This window comes from Cladophialophora immunda (genome assembly GCF_000835495.1).
Source record: "Cladophialophora immunda strain CBS 83496 unplaced genomic scaffold supercont1.2, whole genome shotgun sequence".
Taxonomy (NCBI): domain Eukaryota; kingdom Fungi; phylum Ascomycota; class Eurotiomycetes; order Chaetothyriales; family Herpotrichiellaceae; genus Cladophialophora; species Cladophialophora immunda.
The window spans coordinates 3,400,502-3,415,764 of NW_015622542.1; the positions used below are offsets into that span (position 1 = coordinate 3,400,502).

General features: G+C 55.7%; 6 protein-coding genes across 6 annotated transcripts; 3 read left to right on the top strand and 3 right to left on the bottom strand.

The window, feature by feature from the left end:
• Positions 1–1,432: 1,432 nt before the first annotated feature.
• PV07_03472 (uncharacterized protein) lies at positions 1,433–3,043 on the bottom strand (the record flags this gene model as incomplete). The annotated part of the gene is made up of 1 exon (XM_016390198.1): positions 1,433–3,043. The coding sequence occupies one exon, from the start codon at positions 3,041–3,043 to the stop codon at positions 1,433–1,435; it is 1,611 nt and encodes a 536-aa protein (XP_016252100.1).
• Positions 3,044–4,010: 967 nt separating this feature from the next.
• PV07_03473 (uncharacterized protein) lies at positions 4,011–6,444 on the top strand (the record flags this gene model as incomplete). The annotated part of the gene is made up of 4 exons (XM_016390199.1): positions 4,011–4,335; positions 4,399–5,137; positions 5,186–5,431; positions 5,485–6,444. The coding sequence occupies exons 1-4, from the start codon at positions 4,130–4,132 to the stop codon at positions 6,442–6,444; spliced, it is 2,151 nt and encodes a 716-aa protein (XP_016252101.1). The 5' UTR covers positions 4,011–4,129.
• A 1,551-nt stretch (positions 6,445–7,995) lies between these two features.
• PV07_03474 (uncharacterized protein) lies at positions 7,996–10,139 on the top strand (the record flags this gene model as incomplete). The annotated part of the gene is made up of 7 exons (XM_016390200.1): positions 7,996–8,216; positions 8,269–8,468; positions 8,518–8,638; positions 8,708–9,095; positions 9,172–9,261; positions 9,370–9,651; positions 9,706–10,139. 7 exons carry the CDS (start codon positions 7,996–7,998, stop codon positions 9,967–9,969), a joined length of 1,566 nt encoding a protein of 521 aa, XP_016252102.1. The 3' UTR covers positions 9,970–10,139.
• A 716-nt stretch (positions 10,140–10,855) lies between these two features.
• PV07_03475 (uncharacterized protein) lies at positions 10,856–11,412 on the top strand (the record flags this gene model as incomplete). Its single annotated transcript, XM_016390201.1, has 1 exon — positions 10,856–11,412. The coding sequence occupies exon 1, from the start codon at positions 11,020–11,022 to the stop codon at positions 11,410–11,412; it is 393 nt and encodes a 130-aa protein (XP_016252103.1). The 5' UTR covers positions 10,856–11,019.
• Positions 11,377–12,868, bottom strand: PV07_03476 (uncharacterized protein). Its single transcript, XM_016390202.1, has 4 exons — positions 12,464–12,868; positions 12,025–12,356; positions 11,708–11,929; positions 11,377–11,640 (listed from the first exon to the last, which is right to left on the bottom strand). Exons 1-4 carry the CDS (start codon positions 12,630–12,632, stop codon positions 11,491–11,493), a joined length of 873 nt encoding a protein of 290 aa, XP_016252104.1. The 5' UTR covers positions 12,633–12,868; the 3' UTR covers positions 11,377–11,490.
• A 473-nt stretch (positions 12,869–13,341) lies between these two features.
• On the bottom strand, positions 13,342–15,259 carry PV07_03477 (uncharacterized protein). Its single transcript, XM_016390203.1, has 3 exons — positions 14,616–15,259; positions 14,338–14,525; positions 13,342–14,275 (listed from the first exon to the last, which is right to left on the bottom strand). Exons 1-3 carry the CDS (start codon positions 15,007–15,009, stop codon positions 13,523–13,525), a joined length of 1,335 nt encoding a protein of 444 aa, XP_016252105.1. The 5' UTR covers positions 15,010–15,259; the 3' UTR covers positions 13,342–13,522.
• Between the last annotated feature and the right edge of the window lie 4 nt (positions 15,260–15,263).

Consider the following 15,263-nt stretch of genomic DNA (forward strand, 5'->3'; position numbering starts at 1 on the left):
TGGTGCAGAAATATTGCAAGAATTGTGTCTCGTTAGAAGCCTCAAGTTCTTTTAGCGTTTGTCCGAGGCAATAACCAAATTCGCCTGCCAAACGACGACATTCAATATGCTGCTACTTTGCTCGAATTCGGCCCACCCCCCCCTTCGTTTAGGCATCATGTACGTCGGGCTCAGCCTCATCTGCCACCCTAACCGGTGAGACCTCGATTGAAATGCGCTGGACCTATTCGAAAGGTCAGGCTGGAAGCAAGGCGCAGACTCGTGTGACAAACCGCCTCCCCGGGGTCCTACACACACGATAGGGTTGGGCGGCCCGGTCAAGTCCCTCAGAAGTGTCCGAACAACCGCTTCGGCTGTGTAACCTGTGTTGTCTGCCCTGTTGCCGTCTTCCTTCAATCCGTGCAAGAAGGAGTAATAAATCGACTTACTCACGAGCCCGAGGCAGCCAGCCCTGCCCTTGCCTGAGAGGAGTCTCGCTCCGTGCCATAAATCCCGTCGCCTCTCCCCCAGGTTCCTTCGACTCATTCCGAACCGTTTCCCTCGAGCGAGCAGACCCTGTCCGACAATTTCTGCACGAACCGCAGCCTAACCACGATGGCATCTTCTCACAAGCAGTCGTACGGTCCATCGTCCGGCAGTCACAGCATTGGCAGCAGTACCACCACCACCAGCAGAACCTCCACTTTCAGCAGCATTAGCTCAGGCGCGACCGCAGGCACCACCTTCAGCTCGATCTTGAAGCAGAACCCTCAGATTGTCTCGGACCGCTATGTCAAATCGGACAAGTTGACCCAATATCTCGAGGCGACTTATGGGTCGGGACGGTGTGCCGTCCATGTGAGTTGGTATCTTTGCTATTTTGTCCACTTCGCAACTCCTTGACATGGGGGAGAGATACATTTCTTGTATATTGTGGTTACCTCTTGGCTGACAAACAGTTGCAACTCGGCTGAGCAGCATAAGTCCGGAAACTTCTACATCATTGCACCTGATGAACTGTCAGATGTGAGTTTACATTAGTCTTTGAATGTATTTTCTCTGATCTTAACTTCCTCTCCCTCCTCCTTTCGCCCGAACTTTGTGTGGGGTACAAAAATTTCCGTCTGTCTGTTTGTTCCTTTGTGTGAAGGATGAGGTTCATTAGCACTGACGTTGCCTCTTTTGATGGAAGGACGTTTTGAAATCGTGCGAATAAAAGTGCCTCGGACGGGAGGCATAGGGGTCTACGGAGCAGCAGTCGATGGCGAGAATGAATATCAGGAGGGGAATTCTATTCTCGAATCTGTCGCGATGTATCTGAGCTTGCCAATCTCACACCTTGAACATCACAAGTAGAGCTACCCTCTTGTCCTCCGTAATCTTCGCGGTGATACGCCAAAAAGGTCGCTTTGCAGAAAGACAGGCGGTCCTTGGTCAAAGTGATAAGCGAAGTTCAGAGGGAGTTTCCAATCCTATGGAAGGTCTGGCGGTCATAATTGCTGAAGGTGTCAATGTGATAGTCTTTCGAAGGTCGTTGTGCTTGCTTGAGGCCTAGCAGCGCCCACCAGAATGGATATCGCCGCTTGACCTTAATCTGGGTCCAAGCCCTCCATGCATATATAGTGAGGAAGGTCAAAGGGATGGAGACGACGAATAGAATCCACGAGTCCCGTGTAAGGAAGATATGGCCGGAAGCCGTGCCAACGAACGATGTCGAAAAGAAGTTGGACACGACGGTGAACGGGAGGTATACCATAGTCAGGATGGCCAACACCGTGACCGTCACAGCTTCCTCGGCGTTCTTCTCAGCGAGATCAGCCATTCTCTCGTTCAGCTTCCGCATAGTCTCATTTTCTCGCTTGGACTCTTGGGTCAACCCTTGCAATGCATAGCTGCTGTTCAATTCCAGGAAACTCGACTGCAACGCCGTCAGATTCTGCAGGCGAGAATGTATGTCTTCAAGCCGCATGAGGTTCACATTGAGATGGCGCACGATTTCAGCAAACCGCCGCCGCCAACTCTGCAAGTTTGTCGGCATAGCCTCAGGCGCTTCCCATTGATGGCTCTGAAGTTCGGCCTGCAGGAATTCCACATCGGCTCTTGTCGATTGGATGGCCAGTTTGGCCGTCGAAATCTTCTTTTCCAGGATCAGCAAAGCCTGCCGTTCTTCTGCTTCCGGCAAAGGGACGGGCCCAGAGTTGTCCGGAGAGGAACCTAGGAGGCCCATTTCGTGCCGTTCAACCTCATGCATCAACGCGACAACATATGGCCTCCAGTTGCATGCTGCATAGAAGTAGAAAGTGTGGAGTGTCCACCACGGAAATTGCATTTGATGCTCAGCAGATGCCCAGACATCATCCAATAGAGCTTCTGTAGATCTAGATAGCGACACGAACACCCAGACGGCACGAGACCGTTGTCGGTCAAGCCTGGAGAACAACGCGGTTTGGCGGATTGACCATCGCTCACTTGGATTGAGGACGTTGACCTTGCCATTGTCTTCCATGAAACGTATGACCCCCATCGCCTCCCATTCTGGTGATTTAACCGTGATTGAGGCTTCCAAGCTAAAAGGAGGAGGCGCGATTTCCACTTCATATAGTCGTCTTCCAAAATATAGAATGTAGTCTCGAAACATCCGGGGAATGGAGATCTCTTCGCACAAGTGGCCAAAGAATTCCGAAGAGATTGACAGCGCCGCGTAGGAGTTCCGTTTGCGGATGAAGAAAATACATGTCCGCCGCGATTCACTGAGATACTCTCTGAGAGCATCCCGGCCTCGCAAGGTCACCTTTTCGGGATGGCCTATGTCAGCAGACGCGTCGCCTACGGGTTTGACGAGTGCTTTCTCGATGAAAACCCCGAGCGGCAGAGGGTCGACGTTCGAGAGCGACGAAACCTCTTGCCAATCGCTTTCAACTGTCGAGTCCAAGGATGCATACGTCTCGAGCCTAGAGGCTGGGTCGTCTTTGGGCAAGAAAAGAGAGCCTGTCGTCTCTTCGAAGAGCTGGTCCGTCGCGAGATTCCGGTACGCGCCCATCCTGATGAGATTGGGCTGCCGCATCCGCCATCAAGCCACCGACATGGTGATCGTATCTGCAATTTACGGCGACTAGGCTGTGGAGCGAGAAGCGAGGACAGAAAGCACCGACATTGGAAACATCCGCGATATAAATGTCGATAATCGCACAGCCCTCCCAGTATGAGCTGGGCAGCAGATTCGGGGCACGTCGATCAAGACTAGTGGCTGCCCAGGCGACTGTGAGGCTGGCATGCAAGTGGCTCGTTACAAGGGCCAGTGGGCTGGTGAGGCTCAGCCGCACAACACAAGAGTTGAGGCGAGAGGCTACTGGCAAATGCTCGACACCAGCCTCGCCAACATCCCGATTCACCACACCACCATCTGAGAAATTCTCCAGGCTACACACGCAGTCTCAAATAAGGCCTTGGAGACAGCCGCTCTTGTTGCTTGATCAGGTCCCTTGTCCTGCGATGTACGTACCTAGGTATGATTCAATTGCCACTTCGCCAGGACCAAGTGTTGCGGGTGGACTGCATGAGGCATCAGCAGCCTCACGGACGAAACCCTCCTAGAATGCACGATATCCCCTCTGAAGTGGATGCCTACGGCACAGCCAAGGATCAGTTGCGGTTGGGGTTGAGAAGGAGGTTTTCATCCACCCTCTAGGATCCAGCCCGTAAATGGTGGGCAATATGGGTTTTGGGGTTCGCGAGTAATTTTACTTCGTACAAGAAAGCCTCCCTAGGTGCTTAGGTAGGTAGCTCGGTGCCCAGGGTCGAGTACCGAGGGCTCAACTTGGGCAGAGAGCCTCAGCCATTAGCTGCCTCTTACGTGTGGAGGTTAAGGGAGTTACGGAGTCTTCTCGGCATTCATATCTCTTAGAGTGGGCTGGAAGCGCTAGATTTCCGCACTCCACATCCCCCACAGTGCTGTGCTGGATATTAACACACTAAGTAGTCCGGAGTATCCTGCAACTACCTTCTCACATCAGCGAGCTCAGATATTTTCTCCTGGCCGATCGAACCCCACAGCTGTCTCTGCTGTTGCCATCAATGAGCACCGCAGGGGCCACCAAGGGTCGAGACTACTCACTCAAGTTAGAGAAGCAGAGGGTCGTCGCCGTCGCTAATGGAACCTCCCAAGAAGAAGGCAAAGCAAAGCGTTGCGAGGAGGGCTCCCTATGCCGCCGCTGCCTGCGACCACTGCCATGGGCGTAAGTTGAAATGCTCCGGGGATCGCCCTTGTCTTCGCTGCAAGAAACATGCCATCTCGTGCAGTTACCCTGCGGCAAGGCCTGAGTCAAGCTCGACAGTTCAACAGCAGGATGGCCAGACGTAAGTCTCGTCACAAGTCCCCAAACCGCGGTTGTATCAGAGACGGGTGGCTGACATCAACAGCATCCCAGAGGCACTGTTTGCTAGCATCGAAGACTTACAACGCAACCTGGATGACTTTAAAACGCAGCTCCGCGGCGCTGCTGCCGCAGGACAGCCAATAACTGCAAACCTGAGCCCGCCAGAAATACATCAGCAGCCTCATAGCCCGGACGCAAATGAGCGAGACGGACTTGCAGCAGCAAAGAACCAGCCAGATCCAGACATCCTTGATGTATACGCCGGGCCTACTAGTTACGCTTTCGGAATGGTAACGGCCGATGCAAGACTTTCCAATCTCACGCCTTCCAGTAGGGACTTGACCACGATCGATAGTCCCTCTCCTCCACCGATTGTAGGTCATGGGCTTCCAGAATCAGTTGCTCAGCTTGCAGACCCCTGGGAAGCTCACAGCGAAACTTCACTGGAGAAATTCACGCTGGAAGACGCCGTACAGTGCTTGGACACCTTTCAAGCTGTGTTCGGGGTCCTCCATTCTGTGCCGCAGCTTGAGAAGATAAGGCAAAGTTTGCCTAGTCTGTTACGGTCTGCAAAAAGATCGCTCTGGAGCCGGCCCACCGCTCCAGGGCACTGTGGCCTTTTGGAGATGCTGAAGATCATCCTTGGAATCGCCCTGGTGGCACAGACTGGCGGTAGAACAAAGTTGTCAGACACCCTTTACCAGAGTGTCGAACCTACTATCGTTGCTGCTGTCTTTCAGCGCTCCATCAGTCATGATTTTCGAGCCTTGCTGCAGCTCGTGGTATGGGAAGTGCAGTTACAAGAAAGCTAATTACTAACTATGCACCAGGCCATGTATCACTTCAGCAACGAGGACCTAGTCCTTGGATCCAGAGCTATTATGTATGCGGCACGCACGGCTGTCGAAGAAGGGCTCTATCGAATGGAAAAGCTCATGGTGATTGTCCCCGATGAAAAGGAACGCCAGGTGGTAATCCGGCAACTGTGGAGCCTGTTTGTCCTCGACCGTCAATTCAATTTCGCCGCCGGATTGCCGCACCATCTCAATGACGGTGACGTCGACCTGCCCGCCCCTGTAAGTCTTCTCCGAACACTCTGAGCACGGCTGCTGATGAAGTGATCCATTAGGTCGGCGACGGCTACCTCGCTGCAATGGTCAATTACGTGACATTCGGAGCGCAAGCATGGAACTCGTTGGTGAATCGAAGCCTGCTGGCGAGTGGACAAGCTCCGTCAAAAGACGCGATGAATTTCTTTCACTACCAGGTCCATCAATGGCATCAGGACTTGGACCCTTCAGTATGCTTCGACGCCGCGACAATAGAATCCGACGATCATAGCTTCTTCACCTCCACGTCTGATGAAGTGGAGGTGTATCGCAAGACACTTCTGTATCTCCGTGCAAATCAGATCCAGATCCTCGTCCTCCGTCCCATACTCATATATCCTCAGACTGCTCGCAACAATACCGCCTTGGTTATGGAAGCTATCAGCTTAGCGAAAAGATCCATCAGAACACTGAGAGTCTTGGCCACAGACGTCTACTTTTATAGAACAAGGCAAGCACTCTTCAATCATTTTCTCTCCTCTGCATTGGCGGTTCTCTTTCTGGTGGCAGCATATGATGCGGAAACCCGGGCGAATAAAGCTGTCTCTGCGGACAGCGCAACCACACTGCTGGGAGACTCGACGATTGAGCTTCAGCGAGGCCTCGATCTGATCGACTATCATCGCTCCCATTCGCAGTCGGCAGCCAGATTGTGGGCGCGCTTCTACCGGCCAAGACAGCAGCTAATTCGACTGGGTATTTTATCAAGCACTGTTGAAACAAGATACCAAGAAGACCAGCATACCCACCAGGGTCCAGCAAGGGTAGGTCGAAACGAAACGCCGGAACAGGGAGGGCCTCGCCCAGAAGGCATAGTCGCCGACGGAGAGGGAGATCTTACCTCCCAATTAGACACTTCCATTCTCACTGACTTTGACCCAACAAACTTTGACCAAGAGAACGGTCTATTGTGGCTGGACTGGTTTGATGGGGCGTTCATGGATTCGTCCGTGCCGTTCGGCGTGCCAGGATGGATGTGATGGACTGGAGACGGATACGGCCACCGAGCGTGTCATCCGATTAAGTAACGTGCGTATCGTACGCAAGCCTGACTCGATCACCCAACTCGAAGCCCTACTCCGCTTCATGGCGATCTGGACGGCGTAAGCACCGAGACACTTCCCGTACAGGTATTTGAGGGAGGGCTCAGCAACAAGCCTAGACCGTGTGGCAAACCGGACGACTTGTTATCCTAGGACACCCATTGGCCCAAGTCGCATATCAGAAGTAGCTATCTTAAGAGCCACAATGTCCACCGGGTCACCTGTTCCATTTCTCCACCGGGTCTGGGGGTCGTCCTTTCCTAACCAACTTCTTTCCCGGCTACTCTGGTCGAGCGGTCTCCTCCCGCCTCTGGAAGAACAACAGACCTCTGTTCACAGGGATAGAGCACAGCAGGGTGAAGGAAGAGGTGATGGGCCGATATCGGCAATCAAGGTGACTTTAGAGATCCAGATCTATGTTGCGAGACAAGATGCCACGAGGAATTCGAGTTGCTGCTCAAGTACCATGGCGGTAGGGCCCGCACCGTCGAATTAAAGCAGCGCTTGGGTGGAGACCGAAAAAGACAGGCTCCACACTAAGTTGGGGTGCTAAAGCAGCGCGGGGCCCCTCATTATCAGGTTTTCTCCTCCTGCTGCGAGCTTCAACTTCGCTTCTCAACCATCTGGCAGCAGTCCATCTTGCAGCCCACACGTGGTAATGAGCAGTGTTGTCTCTGAGACTAATGATCCTGGCCAGATACAACCCCCAGCTGCTCGTCTACATGTCGCTTCTTAACGGGAACGCAGCGATCTGTGGCCAAGCCTGTGCCCTTGCTCAGAGAGGGCTTACAGCGCCCGGATCCGGTGCCATGCTGGCAGTTTGGGCCGAAGCGTTCCAGGCTCCATACCAATCTCACCGCCAATGATCTGCCGTCCCTGTATCCTTCCGACGGAGTTAGGAACAAAAGAACCACCTTTCCCCAATCCTGATAGCGACTAATCCATCCGAAATAGATGGGAAAGCATGGTACCTCCCGCCCGCCGTCAAGCTGTCTGAGCGAACGGAGCCGTACCCTGCCGTTACCGACGCCTCGTAGGTGTGCAAGATAGACAACAAGGTCACCACTGGCCGCTGTCCCCGCCACCCAACCCGCATTTCCCCAACTTGTTCCCCCTGATTGATCCACCTCCCGCAGAACATTCCACCGGGACCCGCCCGGCATCCACAAATCATGGTCTTTCCTACGGTATGGTTCGGTGTTGATATGGGCGACCAGCCTGATGACTGCGCATAGGCGATGATCCGGCAGTTGGAGAACACATGGCGACAGGAGCATTCCTTGCGACCATGTCAAGGGCCTTCACCGACCATTTAAGAGCTGTGACCCTCCCTTGCGCAGCTGTCCCGGTCTCTCGGAGTTCCTGCGAAAGTTGTTCCACCACAGTCATACCACTATCATCAGCACACAAGCTCCGTTCGAGCTTCGACACACTCCAGACTGCAGTGCCCCTGCCATCTTACTGACTCCTAACCTGCGTCTCCTCAACATGGACGAAAAGGTAGCACGAGCGGACCAAATGGATATCGCCTATGACAGCGACCCGAAGAGAGAGGCCGTCGAAGAAATCGAGGGCGTCAACGGGCTGAAGACGGTCGAGGCCGGCTTCTCAGCTGACCAAGTGATCGTCGAGATTGACCACAAAGAGCGGACGCGGATTCTGAGAAAGGTTGACTACCGCTTGATCCCCATCCTTGCGATCTTATACCTGTGAGTGAGAACTGGGGGCCCGTTGACGTTCGTCTGCTGACGGAACCACCAGATTAGCATTCATCGATCGTGGCAACATCGGAAATGCCAAAATTGCCGGTCTGTACGATGACCTCCATCTCCATGGAATGCAATACAACACCGCCTTGACGTTGTTCTTCGTGCCGTATGGCTTCTTTGAAGTACCCTCCAACATTGTGCTCAAGATGCTCCGACCGTCGATCTGGATTTCCATCTTGATGTTTTGTTGGGGTAAGACGTCCTACAATAATATCCTATCTTCACAGCCTGACTTGCGTAGGGACCGTGATGACTCTGATGGGCGTGGTTTCTACTTACGAGGGGCTCTTGGTAACCCGATTCTTCCTCGGTGTGGCAGAGTCAGGCTTTTTCCCGGCCGCGACATATCTCCTCACGATCTGGTAAGCAGTCCAATCTCTGCACCTACCGGGGAAGAGAAAGCCAGAACGACGACGTTCTAACGCATGCAGGTACTTGCGATACGAGGTCCAACGCCGGATGGCTCTGTTCTACGCTGCGGCCTCACTGTCGGGTGCCTTCTCTGGGTTATTGGCGTACGGGATCCAGCACATGGACGGCGTCGCAGGGCTGGCCGGCTGGAAATGGATCTTCATCATCGAAGGCCTGGTTCCCGTGGCCGGCTCCTTTGTCGTCTGGTTCGTGCTGCCAGATAACCCGGAGACGGCCAACTTCCTCACCAAGGACGAGAAAGAATTCATCATCAACCGACTGGCTCTGGAAACGGGTTCGGGGCACGGCCGGGTGACGAATGCTGACCGCATTGGAATACGTCACATCACTGCGGCTTTCAAGGAATGGAAGATCTGGGCTGGTGTGGTCATATTCTGGGCCAACACGGTAGGTCGCTCCCTGTTGGGAGGCTGAGCCTTGAGGCCCCCATCTGTAGAAACTGTGCTGACGGGTGATTTTGCAGATCGGTGTCTACGGCTTCACCGCCACGGTCCCCTCCGTGATTGAGAACCTCGGATACACCTCGGCCAACGCACAGTTGATGACGATCCCGGTAGGTTCTGCTCAGCCGATTGGGAAGACTTCCTTGTCGCGAAGGAACTCCTAGCTTTCGGTTTTCTCGCTCAATAAGGCTGCGAGCTAACTGAAGGTTTGTTGACAGATTTACGTCTTCGCCATGATCATGACGCTCATCTTTGCATTCTGGTCGGACCGAGTCCAGCAGCGAACCCCGTTCATCATGGCCGGCTTCAGCATCGCAGCAGTCGGCTTCATCGGCGAGCTCGCCATCCCGCACCCCAGGCTGCCGGGTGTGACGTATTTCTTCCTCTTCCCGCTGGCGGCCGGTCTTTATTGCCCCTTCATCTGCCTCGTGTGCTTGATCGGGAACAACCTGGCTCCTAGCTCCAAGCGTGCGGTCGGCATGGCTCTGCTCATCTCCATCGTGGGTGTCCTCTGGCCTGTAATCTTGGACGGTTTGTGCTGACTACATATCCAGGGTAATTTCGGAGGTATCGCCGGAAGCAACATCTACATTGCGTCGCAGGCGCCGAAGTATCCGACTGGATTCGGGACCGGGCTGGGAATCTGCGTTGTCGCGGTCATCATGGCCTACGTCCTGCGGGTCGCGTACCGACGGGAAAACGCGAAGCGGGATGCCTTCATGGTTGGCAAGACCGACGAGGAGATCAAGGCACAGTACACGGAGCAGGAGCTGCTGGATCTGGGAGACAGGAGCCCGTTCTACCGCTACACCGTGTGAACAGACTGCCCAGCGGGTGAGCCGACGAAGCGGAGCGGTTGTTTTGATAGCTTGAAGAGGGAGTAGTAGTGAATTGCGCGGATGCCTCGACGTGGCTCATGCCTCTATGGTACCTGTAGCGCAGCGACAACTATGTAGGTATCTATATTAGTGGTGTGTAGACCATCTCCCCAGGCAGGTGCACATGCGTATATAATCTGTACTTCTGAGCACGTTGAATCTTGCGCCACGCGAAAACCTTTATGTCCCTCCGATGCTATGGATTTACAAGGGACAACCGTCTCAATTATGCAACACGGTAGCTGTGCCTGAGGAGCCTTGGTGAGTGCGCTATGCCGGGGCGTACAGACACACTCGTACAGCATAATGGCTATGTACAAGTATCATTTTAGCCAGGCGGGCTTAGGTGCCTGTTAGAGATGTGCCCAGGTACCAAGCCTCGAGGTCGGAGCGCAACCAATCAGATATCCAGAATGCACCACGTGTAGGCACTGACGCCTCTCGTTGGACCTAATCCCACCGATCTGATTGGCCGCTGATGGCCCTCTGCGTGGCCTCGATCAGGAAAAGTCCAATATGCGTTCCAGGGCCCCGAGACAAGCCTATTGTCCCCGTGCGCGCAGCGGTGACACACCTTGAGAAACTCGAGAGATTTCCGCGGGACGAGGCAAAGGGGGAATGGGTTGTTGTTTCCCTGGCGCACGGCAGGAGAAAAGGGAGGTTGACTGAACGTCGAGACAGAGTTTCGATTAGCTCGCCCCAGGACCCGGCAGCAGATCGGCGGCGTTAAAGCAGCAACTCACACTTGTGTGTCTTCCTCCGTCTTGTCCGTTGTGCTTGCGTAAGAACTCGCGAGGGACTTCTTCTGCTACTTGTTACTGTTACGGGCACGGACACCTCTTGGTCGATACATAGACCACGCGGGGGGGCCGAGGTGACAAACAGGGCCCTACGAGACTTCTCGGGGCTTCGACAACATCGCTGCTCTCCCCTCGGCGCATTCAGGGGCCAACAAGAAAGACCAGGAACAAGCTCGAAAACAAAAGCAAGATGCGTCCGTCGCTCGCGCTGCGGCTCTCCCACATCCGCCTCACGCTCTTCACCCGCGCCAACTGCGGCCTCTGCGACGTGGCCAAAGCGCGCGTCGGCGAGTTCATCGCCGCCTCCGACAAGGCCACCAGCCAGTCCGCGCGCGTGGTCCACTACGCGGAAATCGACATCATGGACCCGGCGCAGACCAAGTGGCGGGACGTCTACGAGTTCGACGTGCCGGTGCTGCACGTCGACAACAGCAAAGGAGAGGGAAAGGGAGATGCGAGGCCGGAGCACAACGACTACGCTCCGACCCTCGACGCGGCCAGGAAGCTTATGCACAGGTTCACGGCACAGGAAGTGGAAAACGCGGTGGACGAGGTTGAGCAGCTACGAAGCTCGTCTTTGTGATTTTCGCCGCAGCTCACTCTTTTTTCCCCCGGGGGGCAGCTGTCCTGAGAGTTCTTGATCACGGCAGCCCCCTTCTTTTTATTTCTTTTCCTGCGTCACCAGGCTCGCCGCCCCGTATGCGGCGCCTTTCACTGCCTGGGCGGCCGCATGGCCGTACGAGCCCTTGGCCTTGGATAAAGACTCGGCCATGAACACGGGGACGGCGGTCATATCGTTCACGACGGAGATCTGCAGCACAGTCGTCAGCATCTATATCACACACACACACACACACATGCACCGGGGTGTGACGGACCATCTGGAACCCCATGTCGGCGTATTGTCGCGCCACCTCGCCCGACGGGCAGTATATGCCGGACTTTTTCCCGGCGGCTTGTGCGGCCTTCAATATCCTCGCAATCGCCTCCTTCAGCTCGGGACTAAAGTCGCCTTTGACTGGGTAGCCGATGTTGTTGCCCAGGTCCCAGGGTCCGATGAAAAGCACATCAATACCATCCACCTTGGCGATTTCCTCGACCTAAACCACTCCCAAAAAAAACAGTCAGTCTCTTTCTCCACACCCCTCAACTTGGGTCCCTCAGCTAGTCGGGGAGGGGGGCAGTTTGTACGCACACAGTCCAAAGCCTCCTTGGTCTCGATCTGCACAATGGTCAAGAGATTCTCGTTGGCGTTGTTCATGTAGTCGAACCCAGACAGGTCGCCTTTGCCGTCGAACGCGCCCATGGAGAAGGGGCTGCCGAAGCCTCGCTTGCCGTACGGCGGGAACTTTGCGGTCTGCACCAGCCTCTTCGCGTCGTCGACGCTGTACAGCAGGGGCACGATGATGCCGTGGGCGCCGGCGTCCAGGGCGCGCTTGACCATCCAGCCTTCGTTGGCCGGGATGCGCACGATGGGGCTCACGTTGCACGAGGCGACCGCGTGGACGGACTCGTGCATCTCATTGTCTGAAGCAAAGTGTCATTCGGGCCTTGTCAGCCTCTCCCATGACCCCGTTTTCTCCGCCCCCCGGCCTTGACCAGCCCGGTGTCTCCAATGTAGCGTTCTCACTCACCTGCAATGTTGCCGTGCTCGCAGTCAATGCAGATCCAGTCGAAGCCTGCCCGGGCGATGGTCCGCGACAGGTGCGTGCCGGGGAGCATCTGCCACGCGCCGAACGAGAGGCCCGACCCGGTATTCAGCGCCTTGCGCAGCGTGTTCGCATTCTTCATGATCGTCGCCATGTTGGGGCTCGGGAGGAGGATGGGGAGGGGGGGGTTGGTCGGCCGGGTGAATGTGATTCGAGGTCGAGGAAGTGGGGAGGAGAGGACGAGAATGGATGTCGAGCCTGAGGTCTCTGTCAAGAATACCTATGTAGGTATGTATGTATGTATGTAATTGCAGAATGAAAATGAAATACAGACGGGAGAAAAAAGGGATTTGAACCTGCGCAAACTTTCCACGGAGTCCTTCGTCTGTTCTTTTCTCCCCTCCCCAATTTCTGCATCTCAATGGCCCGTGCCGTGTAATATGGCCTGTCCCTGCGCCCTTTTGCTGCCCACTGCCGCCGTTGTCGGCGCTCCCCACCTCACTCCTCCCTCACTCACTCACTTATCCACTCACTCGCTGGCTGGCTGGTACAACATGACGCCGAGGGGTAATTATTGGGAGTGGGGGTGTGAACACTCGCAGCTTAGAGAGCGAGAGAGGGGGGGACGCGCGGGGGCGTTGGAACATGTTGTCATTGGGGGGGGTGATTGATTAAAGCCATGGGCTTTGACCCTTTGGGTGCCCTCGGTGGGTGTTGCACCGAGAACAAAAGCCAGGGAGCAAGCAGGAGAGCTTTTGATTATGACGCCCACGACTCGGGAGGTCTCTAAGCATTAGCTAGCTCGCTACTGTACCTACCCCCCGGCCACTCCCCTCGTTTACCCAGGGTACTTGGAGCATTCACCAGAACCCGACGGTACGGATATCGGGACATCCGTCACGCTGTTGAGCGTCTCTTCACAACTACAATATTAAATCCTCGGTACTCTCCATAACATCATACGCCATTACCGTCCTCGTGCACAGTGCTGGAACTGTTTCATGTTTTTTTCATAACATTGTCGCTTTATCTACACAGACCCCGCTACAGTTTGCTGCCGCTCGGCCGCTCCAGCGCCTTGGTCGCGTTCCGGTAGTTCTTGACCAGCTGGCGGACGGCCAGGTCGAGCATGACGTCCTCGCTGCCGCCGGGGATCCGGGCGCCGGGGACCTCGCGGTAGATGCGCTCGGCGATCTCGCCCTGGCCGGTGCGCGTGTAGCCGTTGCCGCCGAACAGCAGCACCGCCGTCTGCGCGCACTCGTTGAACACCATGCCGGCCTTGGCCTTGGCCAGCGCCGTCAAGCCCCCGAGCTTCGCGTCCGCCTCGGGCTTGCTGAGCTGCGTCATCTGGTACAGGAACTGCTCCACCCACGCCTGCATCGTCTCGAGCTCCGCGCCCGCCTTGGCCAGCCGGTGCCGCACCACCGGCTGCTCGATGAGGGCCTTGCCGAACGCCTCGCGCTTCATCACGTACTCGAACGCCGCCGAGAGGGCCACGCGCGACTGCCTCGTCACGCCCACCGCGATGGTCAGCCGCTCGTGGTTGAAGTTGGTCATGACGTAGCGCATGCCCATGCCCTCCTCGCCGATGAGGTTCTCCACGGGCACCTTGACGTCGTCCAGCTCGATAAAGGTCGTGCCTGCGCTGATCTGGCCGGCCACCTTGAGGCGACGCATCGTCACACCGGGGTAGCCTTTCAGCGGGCACACAATCATGCTCAGACCTGAGGCGCCGGGACCACCTGTGCGGACGGCCATTGCAGCGTAGTCTGACCAGAAGCCGTTGGTGATCCATTTCTGCTCTTCAATTAGCCCAAACTCAATGTCCCGAATCTCTTGAAAGCAAAGGCGGTATTAACCTTTTGACCATTGATAATGTAATGCTTTCCATCTGCGCTCTTCTTGGCCGTCGTCGCAATGTTGGCGACGTCACTGCCGGCGCCGGGCTCGGTGATGGCGATACACGCCCGTTTCTTGCCGGGAAGGAGATCTAGGAGGAACTTCTCGTGCAGGGCCTTGCTTCCGAACTTGATGATGGCGGGGATACCTGCAGATCCAAACACCGACGACCTCAAAAAGTCAGTCCAACAGATTTCCTAATGTGTGCGCATGTGTTTGCCCTGGAATGAACACCCACCGAAAGCATGACCGGCAGTCATGGAGGCGCCGGGCCCGCCGACACCAGCGCGGCCCATCTCGTCCAGGTAGATGCCCGTGTGCAGGTAGTCCCACTCCTCGATCGGGGTGCCCAGGATGTCGTAGATGCCGACCCTCCGCAGCCACTCGACGGGCAGCGGCGCGGGCAGGTTGGGGATCAGCATGTTGTGCTTGCGGAACGTCTGGAACAGGTGGTCCGGCACCGTCTCCTCGCGCTCCCACTCCATGGCGTACGGGAGCAGGTGCTCCTCCAGGAACGCGCGGCATGCCTTCTGGAATCGCTTGTGCGTCTCCTTGTAATACGGCGAGGGTAGGCCCGCGAGCCACGGCGGCTCGGAGAAGGGGATGAGAACGTTCGACGGGGAGGACGACATGGCTGTGGTGTGTTGCTTGGGGTGTCAGAAGCGGCGGAGGGGAGAAACCAAGGTAACCACGAAGTTTTGCAGGGTGTCTACACGATAACAATCAATCAATCCCTGTGTAGCGAAATACCTTGCAGCTTCGAGATTGTCGAGCACTCAAGGGGACACATTAGTGTTGTAGTCAGACAATCCTCCAGACCTTTATTGTAATGCGCATCTGCGCCGCGTCGGCATCGAGGTAAATGGCACCTGGGAAGCTGACCGAC

Bases quoted from the DNA above. Each gene is read 5' to 3' on its own strand.
- PV07_03476 (XM_016390202.1), bottom strand. From the start codon at position 12,632: ATGGCGACGATCATGAAGAATGCGAACACGCTGCGCAAGGCGCTGAAT. The intron at 12,357-12,463 runs GTGAGTGAGAAC...ACTTTGCTTCAG, and splicing joins CGAGCACGGCAACATTGCAG to ACAATGAGATGCACGAGTCC. The intron at 11,641-11,707 runs GTCCGTCACACC...ACTGTGCTGCAG, and splicing joins CCGACATGGGGTTCCAGATG to ATCTCCGTCGTGAACGATAT.
- PV07_03477 (XM_016390203.1), bottom strand. From the start codon at position 15,009: ATGTCGTCCTCCCCGTCGAACGTTCTCATCCCCTTCTCCGAGCCGCCG. The intron at 14,526-14,615 runs GTGGGTGTTCAT...TTGGATCTGCAG, and splicing joins GACTGCCGGTCATGCTTTCG to GTATCCCCGCCATCATCAAG. The intron at 14,276-14,337 runs GTTAATACCGCC...ATTGAAGAGCAG, and splicing joins ACATTATCAATGGTCAAAAG to AAATGGATCACCAACGGCTT.